Consider the following 16,355-nt stretch of genomic DNA (forward strand, 5'->3'; position numbering starts at 1 on the left):
TATAGTCCAGCCCTCCAACAAGTCTGAGGGACAGCAAACTGACCCTCTGTTTAAAAAGTTTGAAGACCCCTGCGTAGATCTTGATGGGGGCAGCAGCCTCATCTTTCCCATGTGGACAAGCTGCTGGGTTTGAACTACCCATATTGAGATTAGCAGCCCCGTGCTTAACCCACAGCATAAACAGGGCTCCTTATTTAATGTCGAGACCTATATCATGCCATTGTATGTTGATGTTATTGTATATTCTAACCGCAGTCCTTCTCCCTTTCTATGCAGAATAGGAAATACAACAAATGGACTTTCCCCCATTCTCCCAATGATGGTATTATATCACGGCTAGGACAGTAACATTGATACCTGCTGGTTTTATCCATATTTCCCCAGTTTTGCTGATACTCAGATGAGGGTTTAGATGGATTTTGATCAGAGTGATTAAATGGCTAGTTTTAGAATGAGACTTCTAATGCTGCAAGTTTAATATGTCTCAGAAAAAAAATCATTGACCCCCCCCCCCAACCATTAATATAACGATAGAAAAGGTACGCACATGTATACACAAATACATTCTCTTTTCAACCCCTTGGAAAAGTTACTTTTTCAGATGGCTATCCTAGGAGGGTTGGATCCTTTCTTCCTTCGTATGCATCTGAGATTCTGTGGAAACCATCGAAAGCATCCTCTTATATAGGGAAATATGCTTTAAATTCAACCTCCCCCAGAAGCCACCTGTCATTCCAGTGAAGAGCAGCCATCCTGGGGATTTAAGACATCTTACTTCTTCCCAGACAGCACCATTGTCACATCCAGATCTCACAGGACAAGGGGTCAATGAACCAGTTCAGCGGGGTCCCTGTGGAGCAGCGAGATCTTTGACCCAGCCCTTAAACCATGGGTCTCCATCCAGTCATCTGTACAGTATGGTATTTTAATTATCCGGAAGGCACCTTTCAACTAGAGTACCCAGTAGTTCTTGCTGTATGTATTTTAAAAAAACCTTGACAACCAGGCAATAAAGCTGATTTCATATCTTCCTTTCTAAGTCCTCATGGCCGAGTATTTATGCATTGGGCTACTAACCACAAGACCAGCAGTTCAAAACCACCAGCTACTCCATGGGAGACAGATGAGACTTTCTGCTCCTGTGAAGAAGTTAGAGCCTAGGAAACCCACAAGGGCAGTTCTACCCTGTCCTATAGGGTCACTTTGAGTTGGAATTGGCTGGATGGCTGTGAGTCTCACCACCCTCACTCCTCGTGAGTCATTCACAGTTTAAAGCAGTTATCCTGTAGTCCACATATTCCTTCCCAAATATTTGACCTTAGTGAAGGAAAGACTGAGGACTACCTTATGTAGAGATGGCAGTACTGAAATGGGAAGGTTGTTATCACAGTTCTGATGAGACTTGTTATGCCCCTGGCCTGTGTGAATGGCTCAGCTCTTCCCACTGTGAGATGCCGCCTTAAGAGCTGAGAAATTGCTCCAAAGATGGGGGAGAGGCCCTTGGTTTTGCATGCAGAGCTAGTATGCTGTTTGCATGGAAAGTTCTAGTAGAACACGTGTAACTGCATATTATTTTTAGATTTTGATTAAATACCTTGACACTTGCCCGTCTTCTTGGAAAAGGTTATTCATGGCCCTGAGTGGTTAAATAATTTAGAAATCACTAGAAGAACAAGATAACAAAAGCCTGGGGAATACTGATGAGTTAGGGGTGGGATATGAACAGTTAAAAATGTACCTAGCTGTCCTTTTAATATGTGCTCTAACTCATTATTAGATTTGCCATTTCTTCCACTTATTTAAAAGGCACCTTACCTAAGAGAGACAAATCAATATTTACAGTGCATTAGTGCCACGGAGAATCTGAAATCTTGTGATTAGGGTTTATTGCTGTTTTATCCACTCTTCAAAGCAGCCGCAGACATCAAACAGTCTCCCCGTCACCCGGAATCCAGGGACACTGCACGTATCCTGTGTGCTTCATCCAGCAGCTTAATTATTGAAGATCCTCGTCTTTGAGTTTGCTTTTTAATATTTCAGAGGCTGTGCTTTGGAAATCTGTATATTAAATAAATCAGAAGATTATGGGGTGAGAAAGTTAGATCATCAAGTTCTAAAGCACATTAATTTCCCCCAAATTGAGGATGAGGAGAGCAATAACGATGGCCAAATTGCCTTTCAATGAGAAGCTCTCATTATTCTACGTCCTGTAAAGAGCGCTAGGTGCATGAGAATAGACATAAGGCTGAAACAGGCTAGGGATCCTAGAAAAGAAATAAAAATAAGCAGATGAACTAGCTGTATTCACATTTTGTCCCCTTGTGCCCAAGACAAAATTACCGATGTTCTGCTACACTGTTTCCGTTAACAGAGAGCCCGTCAGAATGAGGTCTGCAGTGGTGGCTCATGAGTCGTGTTGGTTGACCAGGCGCCTATAGCAGTCCCTCTCATGCAAAGCAGTTTCAGCTTGTCAAAAGCCTTCCTGTTTTCAGCTCCTTCTGCTGGGCAGCAGCACATGCCACTCTCCTGTGCTGCCCTTCTCTGATTTTGCTTGGAACGTGTTACATTGTTTAAAGATGCTCCAAAGGCCATTGTTAGGGCTTTCAAGTGCTTTCATTCTCTTGAGAAGTGTCTCCCCACCCCCATATTTTCGTCATGTTTTTTATAAACTTAATCTGTTAAGATGTGGATTGCTGTGTGATAATTTATGTTATATATTATTAGCATATCTACACGGTAACATATATTATGATATTTATGATAACGTGTATATGTATAATATTGCCGATTTCTATCATAAAGCAAAGCTTTTAAACCCACTAGAGTAGCTTCTGATGTTGTAGGGAGGGGCTGGAGGCCTCGTGCCAGGGTGGTAAGTCTGTTGAGACCAGTGGTTTCCAGCATGCTGTCTGTGGTTCCTGGGGATCAATAAGACCATTTCTGAGGGTCAGAACTAGAGGATTGCTGAGATCTCTTTTTCATTCTTCTCTGTGTGGGCTTCTGCCCCAGAGGTGCTCACGTGCTGGTGGGTGACAGGACAGGGTGCAGTAGATGGCTGCTATGCAGCTGGCCCCCAACCCATGCAGTCCCTTTCACAAGAGATCGGAATGCCCTGGTCTCGTGCCGCAGCACACGGCCATGGCACCTGAGGCAGGCTTTGCCCCACAGGCACGCAGTGTCTTCTAAAGCAAACCCAAACCCAACTTTTACCCTCTGTCCTGAAGATCGCCAGAAAACTTAATTTTATTCATTCTTGCCCCTTCAATACGCATCTTTTAGATTTTATTTATTTAATTTATATTTTACACATATTTTTTTTAATATCTGCTGTGACAGGAGGAGAAAGAGGCCGAAAGTGTGCGTGCCACCTCGCACCACTCCAGGGCCGTCTTGAGAGAAGTGTCTGTGTGTTATTTGCATTGCGTGCTGAATCAGCCATGTTCTCACAGACCATCCGTGTGGCTTGCAAGAGCTCCTGATGGTCACACTGCTTGTTCCGACTTGGATGTCTGCCGTGGCCACCAGCTTCTGTGAACTCAGTGGAGTCTCATTAGAAGGCAACCCCAAACCCAATTCACTGCCATCAAGTCAGTTCCGACTCGCAGTGATCCTGTAGGACATGGTGCAACTGGCCCTGTGGGTGTCTGAGGCTATCTTTCAGGCAGAACAGAAAGCCTCCTTTTTCTTCTCCCACAGAGCAGCTGGTAGTTTAGAACTGCTAACCTTGTAGTTAGCAGCCGTCTAACTCAGAACTCTCTAAACCCCCGGGGCTCCAGAGCAATTAATTACCAGAGCTCTCTGTAGAAAATGGAACTTTTTGAAGCCCCTTCTTACTGCCAAAGATAACGTCCAAGCTTTCTTGTGAAAATTAGGTTTGGGAAGCCTTGCATCGCACCATGAGCTTGGCCGCTTCCCAGTAATTAGACATTTCTGATGAAATCAGCAGTCGTCTTAGCCTGTGTAGTTTCTGACATGAAGAAATGTGTCAACATTTGGAAGCGTACCATAGCCCAGTGAACTAATCCTTGGCAAATGGCTCCTGCACCATATTACACAATTCCTCATGGGGTATAAGAAGTTTAGTCAAAGTGCAAGGTAGACAAGCAGACTTTGGTTTAACAAAGAAGGAAAAGTTTCATATTCCACATTTGTGAATCTGTGAAGTTTTGCTGTGGCATCGAAGAGAAACACACACAATTACCTGGAAAGCAAATTAAAATACTTGTTCTCCCTCTTCCAATAACTTGTCTCTGAAATTCCAACTCCCCCCACCCCCCAGCTATGCTTTTCCATATTGCAGCAGATTAAGACAGAGGCAGATATGAGAGTCCAGACGTTTTCTTCTAAGCAAGATAGGCAGGAGTGTTACTCTCCTGACTAAATGCGTTTGCTTTGAGAATAGGGCTTTCACAAAATTAGGCTGTTGATGTTAACGTGTACATGGGTTTATTGCTGTTACTGAAAATGAATTAAGAAAGTAGTTTTTCATTCTCATTTTCACTTATAGTGTGGGAAAATATCACTAGCCATAGCCTATAGGAGCCAAAACTCTGGGAATTTTTAGTGTGAAAGGGTCCTAAGTCCTGGTGCCCGGGGCTTAAGTGGAGAGCAAATGTTTTGAGAATGACGAGGGCAATGAATGTACAAATGTGCTGTACACAATTGATGTATGTATGGATTGTGATAAGGGTCGTATGAGCCCCTAATAAAACGATTTAAAAAAAAAAAGGGGTCCTAAGGGGTGGGTGAGGGAGGGACAGAGTGGGGACCCTGATCCCAGTATGCTTTATTATCCTACATAGTGTATCCCTTCCATTAAACCCTTTTCTTCTCCCATTTTAAGGTGTCTGAAATTGAGATCTTCTTACTGTCTGCATCATTGATACAATGTTGCTTTAACTCTCCCATGATGCTATGAGTTAACATCAGTGTGTGCTTTCCCTGTGTGTGTTAATTCTGCTTTGAAAAGAGTGGCAACCACAACAAAATTCTTCCCTCTAGAACCGTATTTGTTTCTTTTTTTTGTTTCTATTGAGCTATAATTAACACAGCATACAATTCAATAGTTCGGTCGTATCAACACAGGCTGTGCAGTCAGTATCTCGCTCAGGTTTGGAATTTTTATTTTTCCCTTTCTCCACCTTTCCCCTTGTCGTCATCAAGCCTGCTACTGTCCTCACACATCCCAGTGTCCCTGTACAGATGGCGATACAAGCCTAGGGCAGACGCCAAGCAAGGGTCTACTTAACAATGACCACACAATGTGGATAGGGACCTCAATAAGAGGAAGCAGAGAATATTAGCCGTTGAGAATAAACGAGAGAATTCACATTGAGTCCATCTATGTATAGCTGCCGATAGCTAGCAATGGTGTTTGCGTTCACAGGTAATAATTGCACTGATGGAGGCCTGGGAGTCTGACCTCCTTGTGGAGAATTCCTTCTGTGACCATGGTCTCCTCCGGTCACTTCTGAGCCTGAGCTTCAGCTTATTTAAGTGAACTACCAAGACAAAACTCAGTTAGATCCCTGTGCGTTAGTTAACTCATTGGCTAGAATGCAGTGTGACTTACACTTACGATTGATTGTCTCAGCTGTGCTCTGTACGCTTGTTTACATATGCTGTCAAGTCAATTCCGACTCATAACCCGATAGAGGGCTTCTGAGATGGCAAGTTATTATGGAAGCAGACAGCCCAACCTTTCTCCCTCGGAGTGACTCGTGGGTTTGAACCAGTGATTTTGTGGTTAGCAGCCCAGTGTGCTACATGAGAAAACAAACCTGATGCTGTTAAGTCTGTTCCAGCTCATAGCAGCCCTATAGGACACAGCCGAGGAGCCGCCCTTTCGGGCGTTTGAGGCTGCACTGTTACAGGAGCAGACACCCTGCTCTTTCTCCTGCAGAGTGCTAGTGGGTTTAACTGCCGGGCTGTCCCTTTGCATCCAAGTGCTGAACCACAGTGACACCTGGGCTCCTTGTCAACTAGTTGAATGTGTCTTTCAATTACAGTGTGAACGAGGTACCGGCATTGTGGCCCTGTTGTGTTTCCATTTGGACCCAGTTCAGCTACTTGTGTGCTCTGTGATGGCCCGGGCCTTACTGTATGTACAAACTGCTGAGAAGCCTTGACTTGAGCAGCATTATGATGTCGTTTGGGCTATGAACACATTGTTTACATCCTAAATTGGATTCTGTTCTTATCCCATCAGCTTGGCAATCAAACACGCGACACCGTCGTGAATTTGACAGTGAGTGCAAATGTAAACACTGGTTCTGAAATGGCACATGCGTGCTGTTAGAAGGCAGTGCAAATAAATAATCTAGGGTAGGTTTGTAATGATTTCCTGCATAGATAACTGGAAAATGGAGGGAGCAAACATCTTCATGAAGCGCTTGCACAAAGGACTAGCTCATTGGTGTGTCCACGGGGCACGAGGTGTGTTTTAGTTTATGTCCGCTGAACCCCTGGCTTGAGCCCTGCCACCCGCCAGAAGCGAGATTGCCCCATCATCTGCATGCCCTACTGTAACCGCCTGCTCTCGAATCTCCCTTTCCCTCTATGCATTCTCAAATCTATTTAGAAAGTACCCGATATGGGAAGAGAAAATGCTACAGGTTTTTAGCTGTTTCAGACCAACAGACAACACTCAGATCCTGTCAGGAGATGATGCTCTAATTATTTACCAGATCTGAATTGTGTCTGCAACGCACTGTTGTGAACACATTTCCCAACCAAGTTGGCTAACCTGTTTTGCAAAGTGCAGTCAATGCGATCTGATATAGTCCCTGAAATCTTTGGGGGGGCTTAAGCACATTTGCAGGTGGTTGTTTGTTGCAGATTGTGGGGACTGCTAGTGGTTCTTACCTCTGCGCAATAGTTTTGCCTTGTTGGGTGTTTTTGGCGTGGGGCAATCGTGTCTTAAAGCGTTTCCTTGGTTGCAGGGAGTGCTTCTTTTAGACCCGCGGTCCTGACCCCGTGCGGGTCGAACGGCCCTTTCATAGGGATCTCCCGATTCTTAACAGCAGCAAAATGACAGTGATGAAATAGCAACAAAAATCATTTGATGGTTGGGGGGGTCCCCACAACATGAGGAACTGTATTAAGGGTCGTGGCATTAGGAAGGTTGAGAATCACTGTCTTGGACTTTTAACAAGAAAAACAGGAACCCAAGAGTCCAGTGTTGCTTAGTTGCTGAAATAGCAACCCAGTTGCCAGTGAGCAGACTCTGGCTCATGGTGAACCCTCGCGTAGCAGAGAAGAACTGCCTTTTACACCCTGATTTTTCAGAAGTGGTTTGCCACGCCATTCTTCTGAGGTGCACGTCTCGTATTTTCAGTCTGCCCTTTAGGAGCTGAGAGTGCTAACCCTTTGTGCATCCCAGGAAGTCTGATTGAATAAGCTTCTGTAATTATAAAGCAACAAACCCCATACCTGAGGAGCAATATTCTAATAGCTACTTTCTTCTACCCTTAGCCCCTATTTTGTTACATGATGCCTTTTGTTGTTTTTTGATGATCCTGGAAATTGTTTTGTTGCCTTTTGGGGAGAAAACTTTTCCTATAATAAAGCCATGCCAGAGAGCGAGCGAGCACAAGAGCCATGCAGTATTCACACACATGAATTTCTGATGTGTATATTCTGTGCACTAGTTTTGAGAGTGCCTATAGAATCCTTATTGGGCTTGATTTTCTAGATGCAAATTATAAGCAGCATAAGCTGTCACAGATATTTACACACACTTAAGAACTGGAAATTATTTTGTCCTGCAATTTGCATGTCATATTCCATCCAACATATTAAAATAACCATCAACAATATTTAATTTTCAGCCCATGTGTTTTTCCTCTGATAACATAGGCCAGGCTCTATCATTGATATCTAATGTCATGATGTAGAAGCACATGTGACATGCAGTATTGCTGTGGTTCAGGTGCTGCCTGGTTGCTCTGATCATGTTTTCCTAATTTGCTCTAACACCTTTGACACTGTTGGGTTGACAATGATTTGAATGTAGCCTTGTGTGTACAGCCAGTGAGGACTACCAACTGTCTATGTGACTAGTGTTTTGAAATGTTTCACGTGAACTTATATAAACGAATTTTTATCTCTTCTTGGTTACAGTCATTTTGTTAGAGGCTTTTAAAAAATAAATATTTAACTGCGTGCATCCTTCTTTGGGAAAACAGATGATTCTAAGTGTAATATAATCCAAAATTTATTTTAAGCCCATCATAACTGTATATGTTTTCCAATGACTTTTACTTAGTTGGTCCATGGGGCTTTTTATCACTAGTGTAAATATTACAGACCCCGTGGTTTTAGTCTCCTTTGGGCTGTCTGTCCTTCTGGTTCTTCTCCCCTGTAGCGATGACATCCATCCACCAATCAGGCCCAGAGATAGGAATGTTAGCTTGAATCTGTGTTACTGATTTTGTTACGGCAATTTGGAAACATATTCCTCCTGTGGTTGAAAAGAGCTGGTCACACACTGCCTTTCCTGTAATTATGTATATGGGTGTATGACACATACTCTTTGCAGATTATTTTCAGGATTTCCTTTCTTTTACTCATAGCTGCCTAAAGATTCTCTTTATCTTAAAGATAAGAAATGTGTTTTGCCTTTTTTTTTTTTCTGTATCTTTTCTGATAATAATTTCCCCTTTGTCGCAGGGAGGAGACAAGCCAGTCAGGGTGCAACATACATTTTTCATCGTTGATATGAAAAATGCAACTTTCCTCTAGTTCCTAAATGCTTCCTCGCCCCTCTCTCCCACTCCCCCCCACTATCATGACCCCAATTCTACCTTACAAATCTGGCTAGACCAGAGGATGTACACTGGTACAGATAGGAACTGGAAGCAGGGAATCAGGACAGATGATCCCTTCCGGACCAGTGGTGAGAGTAGCAATACTGGTAGGATAGAGAGAGGGTCTGATAGAAAGGGGGAACCGATTGGAAGGATCTGCATGTAACCTCCTCCCTGGGGGACAGACAACAGAAAAGTGTGTGAAGGAAGATGTCGGATGGTGTAGGATATGACAAAATAATAATAATTTATAAATTATGAAGGGTTCACGAGGGAGGGGGAAGCGGGGAGGGAGGGGGAAAATGAGGATCTGATACCAAGGGCTCAAGTGGAAAGCAAAAGTTTTGAGAATGATGATGGCAACAAATGTGCTTGACACAATGGATGTATGCATGGAGTGTGATAAGAGTTGTATGAGCTCCCCCCCAATTAATAAAAATGATTATAAAAATAATAATTTCCCCTTTTAATTTAATGAAAAGCTTTAATGGATGAGCTGGACATTTCCTAGACTCTATAATTTTAGTCATAAACTAAAATGAAATTCACTGCCATCAAGTTGATTCTGACCCTGGAGGACAGAGTGAAACTACTGGGGGGTGGTGGTGTCCAAACTAACTCTTCTGGAAGTAGAAAGCTGCCCTGTTGGTGGTTTTGAACTGCTGGTCCTGTGCTTAGCAGCCCAGCATGTAACCCAAGATGTCACCAGGGTTAGAGGTCATCAAAAATGAAATGAAATTTGTTTTATTGCTTAGATTTTTAATTGGGTTTTTGGGGCAACATTTGACTAAAAAATGAAATGTATTTAAACATTAGCAACCACTGTTGTTTTTGTGAAGATCGATTAAGTCCATACTCCAAGTTGTGTGCTGCGTTAAGAATTTTCTTCCATATATCCTTTGCAGTAACTTTTTACTGCCATTGCTCTAGGAGGGGGTTAGAGACATGGGGACATTAGCCAGCGTGCCCAAAGCCACACAGGTACCAAGTGGGTGGGCACGAATACAAACCAGGGACATCTGATTTCAGAGCGGCTGGCCTCTCTGCCACACCCAACACTCTCATTCACCAAGAATCGTATTCAAAGAACTAAGGGGATTTCTATTTAGAATGCTGACCCCCTGCCATTTTCTTAAAATGGTTACCCATTTAATTTGGAGGTTAGATGTATTTTATCCTAACTCTTACCTCTCAGTCCTTAGTATCTTCCTTTCTTTAACTTAGTGCTTTATTTTGTTTATAGATATGCCTCTTCATGTGCGACGAAGCAGTGACCCAGCGTTAATTGGCCTGTCGACCTCGGTCAGCGATCATAACTTTTCCTCAGAAGAACCATCACGGAAAAACCCCACACGCTGGTCCACAACAGCTGGCTTCCTCAAGCAGAACACTGCTGGCAGCCCCAAAACCTGTGACAGGAAGGTAACCTCCCCCTTCCTCCTCCGCTCCTCCTGGGAACAATGATGGGGTTCAGCTGCTGGGTGGATCCTTTGCTACGTGTGTGGCCACTTGGCGCATACACAGGAAGGCTGTATCTGACCTCCTCTGGCGTCCCCATAGCCATGAGGCAGAGGTCACACATGCCTCCGTTCTCCGTGCTTCTTGACCTAGTCTCTCACCCACTGTGCCACCCACAGCACTCTGCTTCCGTCATGGGCTCGATCATGTATTACAGTGGCCACACAGAACTCACGGACAAGACTCTCGTGACCTAGGGCATGGCCTTGCTAGAGTAGTGTTACGCACTGACGGTTAACCACAAGTTCAAAACCACCAACTGGTTTGCATGAGAAAGAGGAGGCTTTTGACAGGGGCAGTTGTTGCCTGTCCTTTAGGGTTGAATTGTGTTGGAATTGACTTGATGGCTGTGAGTCCGTTTGTTGGCTGTTTTTAATTGGGAAGATTACCACAAGCCATGAGCAGAAAGCATTAAGGAGACAGCCGTTGGTCCACAGCAAAACCTCTCCTTAGCAGCCAGGTTGCTTTCTCTGGTCCTCAGCCTCTCAGCCACCCGGGCGCTTGGCCTCTGCCTCTTCAGACCGAGATCTGGAGTGTGCCCCACTGGGGACTCTTTTTCCTTGGCCGTCCTGGGATTCCTCTCTGTCCCTGCTTCTGCGACCTCTCATCCTTGCTGCTTGGGGATTGCCTACTGAAAGAGACCAATCCTCTCTGTTAGTGTGAGACACACCCTATTTGCATAGCTCCACCCCATCACTTGGCAGAGGTTACAGAGACCTAGATAGAAGAAGAATCATATTAAGAAATGTCACTTCACCACACTCACATGCTATCATTCGCTTCTACTTGGTTAATTTATATTGCTACTTTTTTTTAAAAAACATTAAATAGCAATGTGTTGAACATTCTTTCACATAATGTTATTTGTTATAATAAAGTCTTACTCAGCACAGTTTCTCTCTCCATGGAGAAAACTCAGGTTCATTGCCCTTTCACCAGTCCTGACTCATAGCGACCCTTCAGGACAGAGGAGAACTGCCCTCGTGGATTTCCTACGGGAGCAGAAAGCCTCATCTTGTTCCCTTGAAGAAGCAGGTGCTTTTGAACTGCTGACCTTGTGGTTAGCAGCCCAACTCAAAAGCCACTGTGCTACCAGGGCTCCTCTGTATGGAGAAGTATTTGATATAACTAAATGCCTACTTTCAGAAAAGAGAGGTTTTTATCCTAGAACCCATGCACGTCTAGATGGAATCCTACTCTCATACAATACCCATCAAGTGCCACGTGCAGTGAGTGTGTCTTTGCATTTCTTTTGCTTTGCTTTGCAAATAATCACTTACTAAACATGCTGACTAATTTTTATGCAGCTTCCATTTTATTCTAGGAGGGTTTTTCCCCCCAATAATTATATACTTGATTGAAATGTAGTTGTATTTTCAGTCAAAAAGGACTTTACCTTTTTTCAATATTCAGACAGTATGCTGGGGTAAAACAGAGTTGCTGAAGAGGCACATTGCATTACATTTATTTTTTTCGGCTGCCTCGCTGAGAGCTTCCTGATGCTAGTATTTCAAGGCATCATAAATTCTTATCAGTGTGCAGCGGTTTAGGTTTTCATGTATAAACAGGTGGAAATAAATTAGTTAAGAACTCACAGGCTTATGGTTTATTGGTCTCTGATGGTTAAAATAAGTTGATATTCTTATATAACTCCCCTACGTAGTTAATTGGCATCTCTTATTTCAAGTTGTGTAAGCAATGTAAGCATTTTCAAAATAATATTGCCAGTCAGTAAACACCTCTTATTTCTGAGCAGAGAAATCACTTTCTGATACGTTGGAAATCTACCATGTTGGGCTTTTCTCCTTGTGGTTCAGAATCACAGATGAGAGGTAGAGTCCCCCGAGTTAGAACCCTGACGATGTCTCATTCCGTTAGGAAGCATCAAGTACACTGTAAACTGAGTTTACTGTTTAACGATGCCAGCTGAGAGCTTGCAATGGCCAAGCATTCTCTGCACTTTTGTATTACTGCCCTTCCCCCCCTTTAAAAAAATTAAATTTTGGGGTTCTTTTGAATACTTTTTGGGAGATGAAGAGGCCTTGGCTGTTTTTCACTGTTCTTTTGGGATGTGTACTCATTTTTGTGTTTCAACTTTTTATGACATTGATTTTTCTCCACTGTTTTAGGGCATGTTTTGCTCATACGTTGTGTGGGAAAAAGCTTTCTAGATGGTGTGTTTTCATTTGAGATATAAATCTAATATATTTCATCTTGAAAAGGATTTCAATACGTGTGAATCCTTGAATCCTCTCTGGTCATCTTTATGAATTTTTCATGGGGGGATAAAGGGTGAGACTGGAGTGTATGTGGAGAGCCTCTGGTTCATTCTTGAAAAAAAGACGTCATGAATCACTTATTAGAATCAGCCTACCGTGGAGCAATAAAGAGAAAGCTTTTGTACCACTTCACTGTGCAGTTGCTATAAACCATTGATTGTACCTCTGAATAATGAGAGGTATTGCTCGTCACAGTATTTGTTACCTCAAAAAGTAGCAGAGGAAGATGTAGCTTTAAAGCGAGTATGTCTTGAGTAGCTTCCAGAGAAATTCTTACTTGATTGCCATCATTAGCTCCTCTCCACCCCGCACTCCCCTTTCTTAAAGCGAGACCCTAGGAAGCTTCTTACCCCCTGGGTCTCTTCTTTCTGTTCAATTGAGCTGCTTGTCATGTTGGCGTCTTTCCTGATACATGCAGACTTTCAGAAGAGAAGAGATGCTTTCTCTCTGTGTCTCTGCCATCTCTGTCCCTTACACAAGTGTGCAGTCTAGGTCCTTCTAACTTTAGGAGAAGCAAGAATACAAACATTTTTGTTTATCCTTTTTAAGGCTCCCAAATAATGTATTTTCCTATAGTACCACTCCTTTTTGTCTGTATTCAGTAATAGAAAGTATAGAGGAGCAGGTAATTAATCTGGAAGTTTGAGGATGTGCTGATGTTTTGGGGCAGGGACTTCAGAACTTCTTGTTCTGTATCAATGCTGTACAGATGGTTGGTGTCCTTATTACCAATGAGCCAGCATCCAGTAAGTATTGTTTAATTCACTCTAATTTCCCCTAATTTGTGCTATATTAAGAGTACTTTTGCACTCTCTCATAAATATTGATAGTTTGCATAATGCTCTAGCAGGGGCTGATTATTTTATGGTTGGTGTTTATTAGCTATATTTGGTCATTTTCAATTTGACATTTATATTTTCGCCAATTTTCTGCTCTCACAAGTAACCTTTAGAAATCTGTGTCACTGAATAGCTTTATATATCACTTTATGATGATCTGTCTGATAACTTTCTTAGAATAGATTTTCCGTGTAGAATGATTTGATTAAGGAGAGGAACATTTTTGCAGCTCTTAATAATTGTTTCCCATAAACTCATGAATAATAAAGTGTAAAGTACTTGTGATGTATGAAGCACTGTGGGAAATTTTAGATGAGGTGGGGTTGGTTGGGGCTGAGTCAGGAGGGTGAAGAAGCCAAAGACGCACCTGGTGCCATGTTCTGACTTCCAGAAGAACCTTTGGCCCCACCGTATGGGTCAGAGGTTCTACTTGTATGAAACACATCTGCTCTTTTTACCCATGTAAGGAGATGTTTGTGCATTGTTTCAGAGCTCCTCAGATGACTCTGACATTCACCTTCTGTTTCAGAACCTCCGTTCTAGCTCCAGAGGGAATGACTGCTGTGGGGAGAATTGCCACCACAGGGCCTGCTTGTAGTTTAGAGCAGTGGTTCTCAGCCTTCCTCTTGCTGTGGCCCTTTCATGCAGCCCTTCATGTGGTGGGGACCACCAACCATAACATTATTTTCATTGCTACTTCATCACTGTCATTTTGCTACTGTTAGGAATCGGGCCACCCCTCTGAAAGGGTCGTTCAACCCCCAAAGGGGTCGAGACCCACAGGTTGAGAACCACTGGTCTAGAGGCCAAACCCATCCAAAGGAAACTCCCCTTTTGACAGCTTGATTGGTACATGTGATGTCGTGGAAGAGCACCTAGGCTGGGTTTGTAGCCAAATCCCTGGGAAGCTAAGCCTAACCCAATTGAAATATAAAAAGAATTACCATGTTTTCCCAGGAAGAATGAGTGCCTATGGCTTGTGGGCATGCGTGGTTAGTGGGGCAAACTTAGGAAAGGTGTAAAACAAGTTTTGCCTTTGCACAGTCATACATCACACATGTGGGGGAATAGCCCCCGTTCATCTTCAGTTAATAGCCCCCAAAAGTTATTTAAAAAATTGTATTTGTATAATACAAGTACAGTCATGGATCAAGTACAGAAGTATCCTGATAATTGCACAATAGACCCATGAAACTGCATTTGCTCTAGGCCAGTTTGTGGCCGGGGCTGAAGGCAAAGGGGTTTCTTGTAGCCCATCTATCCCCCAGGTCTTCGTGTTGGAGATGGGAGGAGGGCTGCAGGCAGGGCTGTCGGGTCCTGAGCCCCAGCTGGCCCAGTAGCAGCAGGCAGGGGCTACTGCCTGCACATACTCAGGTCCCGCGATGCTGGCCTCATATGAAGCCAAGCAGCAAAACAGTATGGACATGGGTTTATCCAAACGAGGGACACAAGACCACTTTGCCCTTGGGGCTCTCACATGTACCCCGTGCTGTTTGGGACTCAGGGAGGTTCAAATGACCAGACTAAGGGGCAATGGGCTGGCTGTGGAATACAGGGCTATCTATCCTCACCCGCCCAGAGAAACACAGACCCATCTTGACACATAGGCTGGGGCCAGCTGCTCTGGTGAGAGCTGTTTCCTAGGCAGAAAAAACTTCCTACATGGGAGAAAGCCATTTGCAGGGCCGAGGAGGGGCTCGTGCCAGGAGACAGGCTGCTTTAGAAATGTGAGGGTAGGATACTGGGAAGCAAATGTTAGTGTCAATGATTCACCAAGATGGGAACTTAAAATTAAGTCCACAATCCATGGAAACCCCAAACGAAGTCAACGTCAATATGTAAAAAAAATATTGTAGCTCACTTATGAAAAGATTACGCAGGGGACTCCACATTCTACAGAGCCACGTGCATACTTATTTTATATAAAAATACAGCAACCATCGCAGCTATTGGAAAACTGTCTCAGTGAGCCAGGCCTAGAGTCAGCTGGTTACCATAGTCATTCAAACCTCAAAGGATGAGCTAAGATAGTTCTTTGAAACAACATGTTTCCCCAAATAATAATAATTTATAAATTATCAAGGGTTCATGAGGGAGGGGGGAGCACGGAGGGAGGGGGAAAAATGAGGAGCCGATACCAAGGGCTCAATTAGAAAGCAGATGTTTTGAGAATGATGAGGGCAGCAAATGTACAAACGTGCTTGACACAATGGATGGATGTCTAGATTGTGATAAGAGTTGTATGAGCCCCCAATAAAATGATGTAAATAAATAAACAGCATGCTTCCTCTATAAGAACCCTATAGCTGTGTTTAATTTTCCGCAGCATTAGCTTCAAGGAAAACCCAGCTGAGGCCAAATCTTAGGCTGTTCTGCTGAAACATTTGTATTTCCTGCTAAAGGTCTCTAAAACGTTAAGTGTCACTCTTCCATGTTGCATAATAAAAGATCTTAAATTGAAAGCAGTGCATTCTGATTCTTTCAGAAAGTGGTGTTTATCATCATTTCTACAATGGTCTGCCTTTGAGTGCCAGGCTCACCCAGTCTGTGTGGTTAAATGGCCTTCATAAGGCTCATTTAGTTCTGCACTACCTTTAGGAATAGAATGTGTCTCCACCTGCCCTGAATATGATCATTGTGTTCAGAGTGGAAACATCAGAAGGCACTCTGAAGAGCATTTTTATTTGAGCCTGGATGTGGTGTTTTTAGAGTTCACACACCACTCCAGGACTATACATCCAAGGTGATGTCAGAGTCATTTTTGAGCAGTCTCAGAAGTCACCTATAATTTCAAGGGAAATGAATACATTAGCACCTGTTTTCTTCCACTCAAGAGAGCACCGGGCAGTTCTTTGACTAAACGTTTATCACCAGCAAAAATCCACGTGGTGCGTTTCCAAAGTTGTCAGCCT

General features: G+C 43.4%; 1 protein-coding gene across 1 annotated transcript in view; it reads left to right on the forward strand.

Moving 5' to 3' along the window:
* PARD3 (par-3 family cell polarity regulator) overlaps positions 1-16,355 on the forward strand; it is a 631,094-nt gene that overhangs the window by 194,561 nt on the left and 420,178 nt on the right. The window contains exon 4 of the mRNA XM_045290158.1: positions 10,051-10,229. Coding sequence (XP_045146093.1) covers positions 10,051-10,229 — 179 coding nt within the window. The remainder of the gene's footprint in view (positions 1-10,050; positions 10,230-16,355) is intronic.

Source organism: Echinops telfairi, unplaced genomic scaffold (assembly GCF_000313985.2).
Source record: "Echinops telfairi isolate 266 unplaced genomic scaffold, ASM31398v2 ScPeMD7_31;HRSCAF=116, whole genome shotgun sequence".
In the NCBI taxonomy this organism is placed as follows: domain Eukaryota; kingdom Metazoa; phylum Chordata; class Mammalia; order Afrosoricida; family Tenrecidae; genus Echinops; species Echinops telfairi.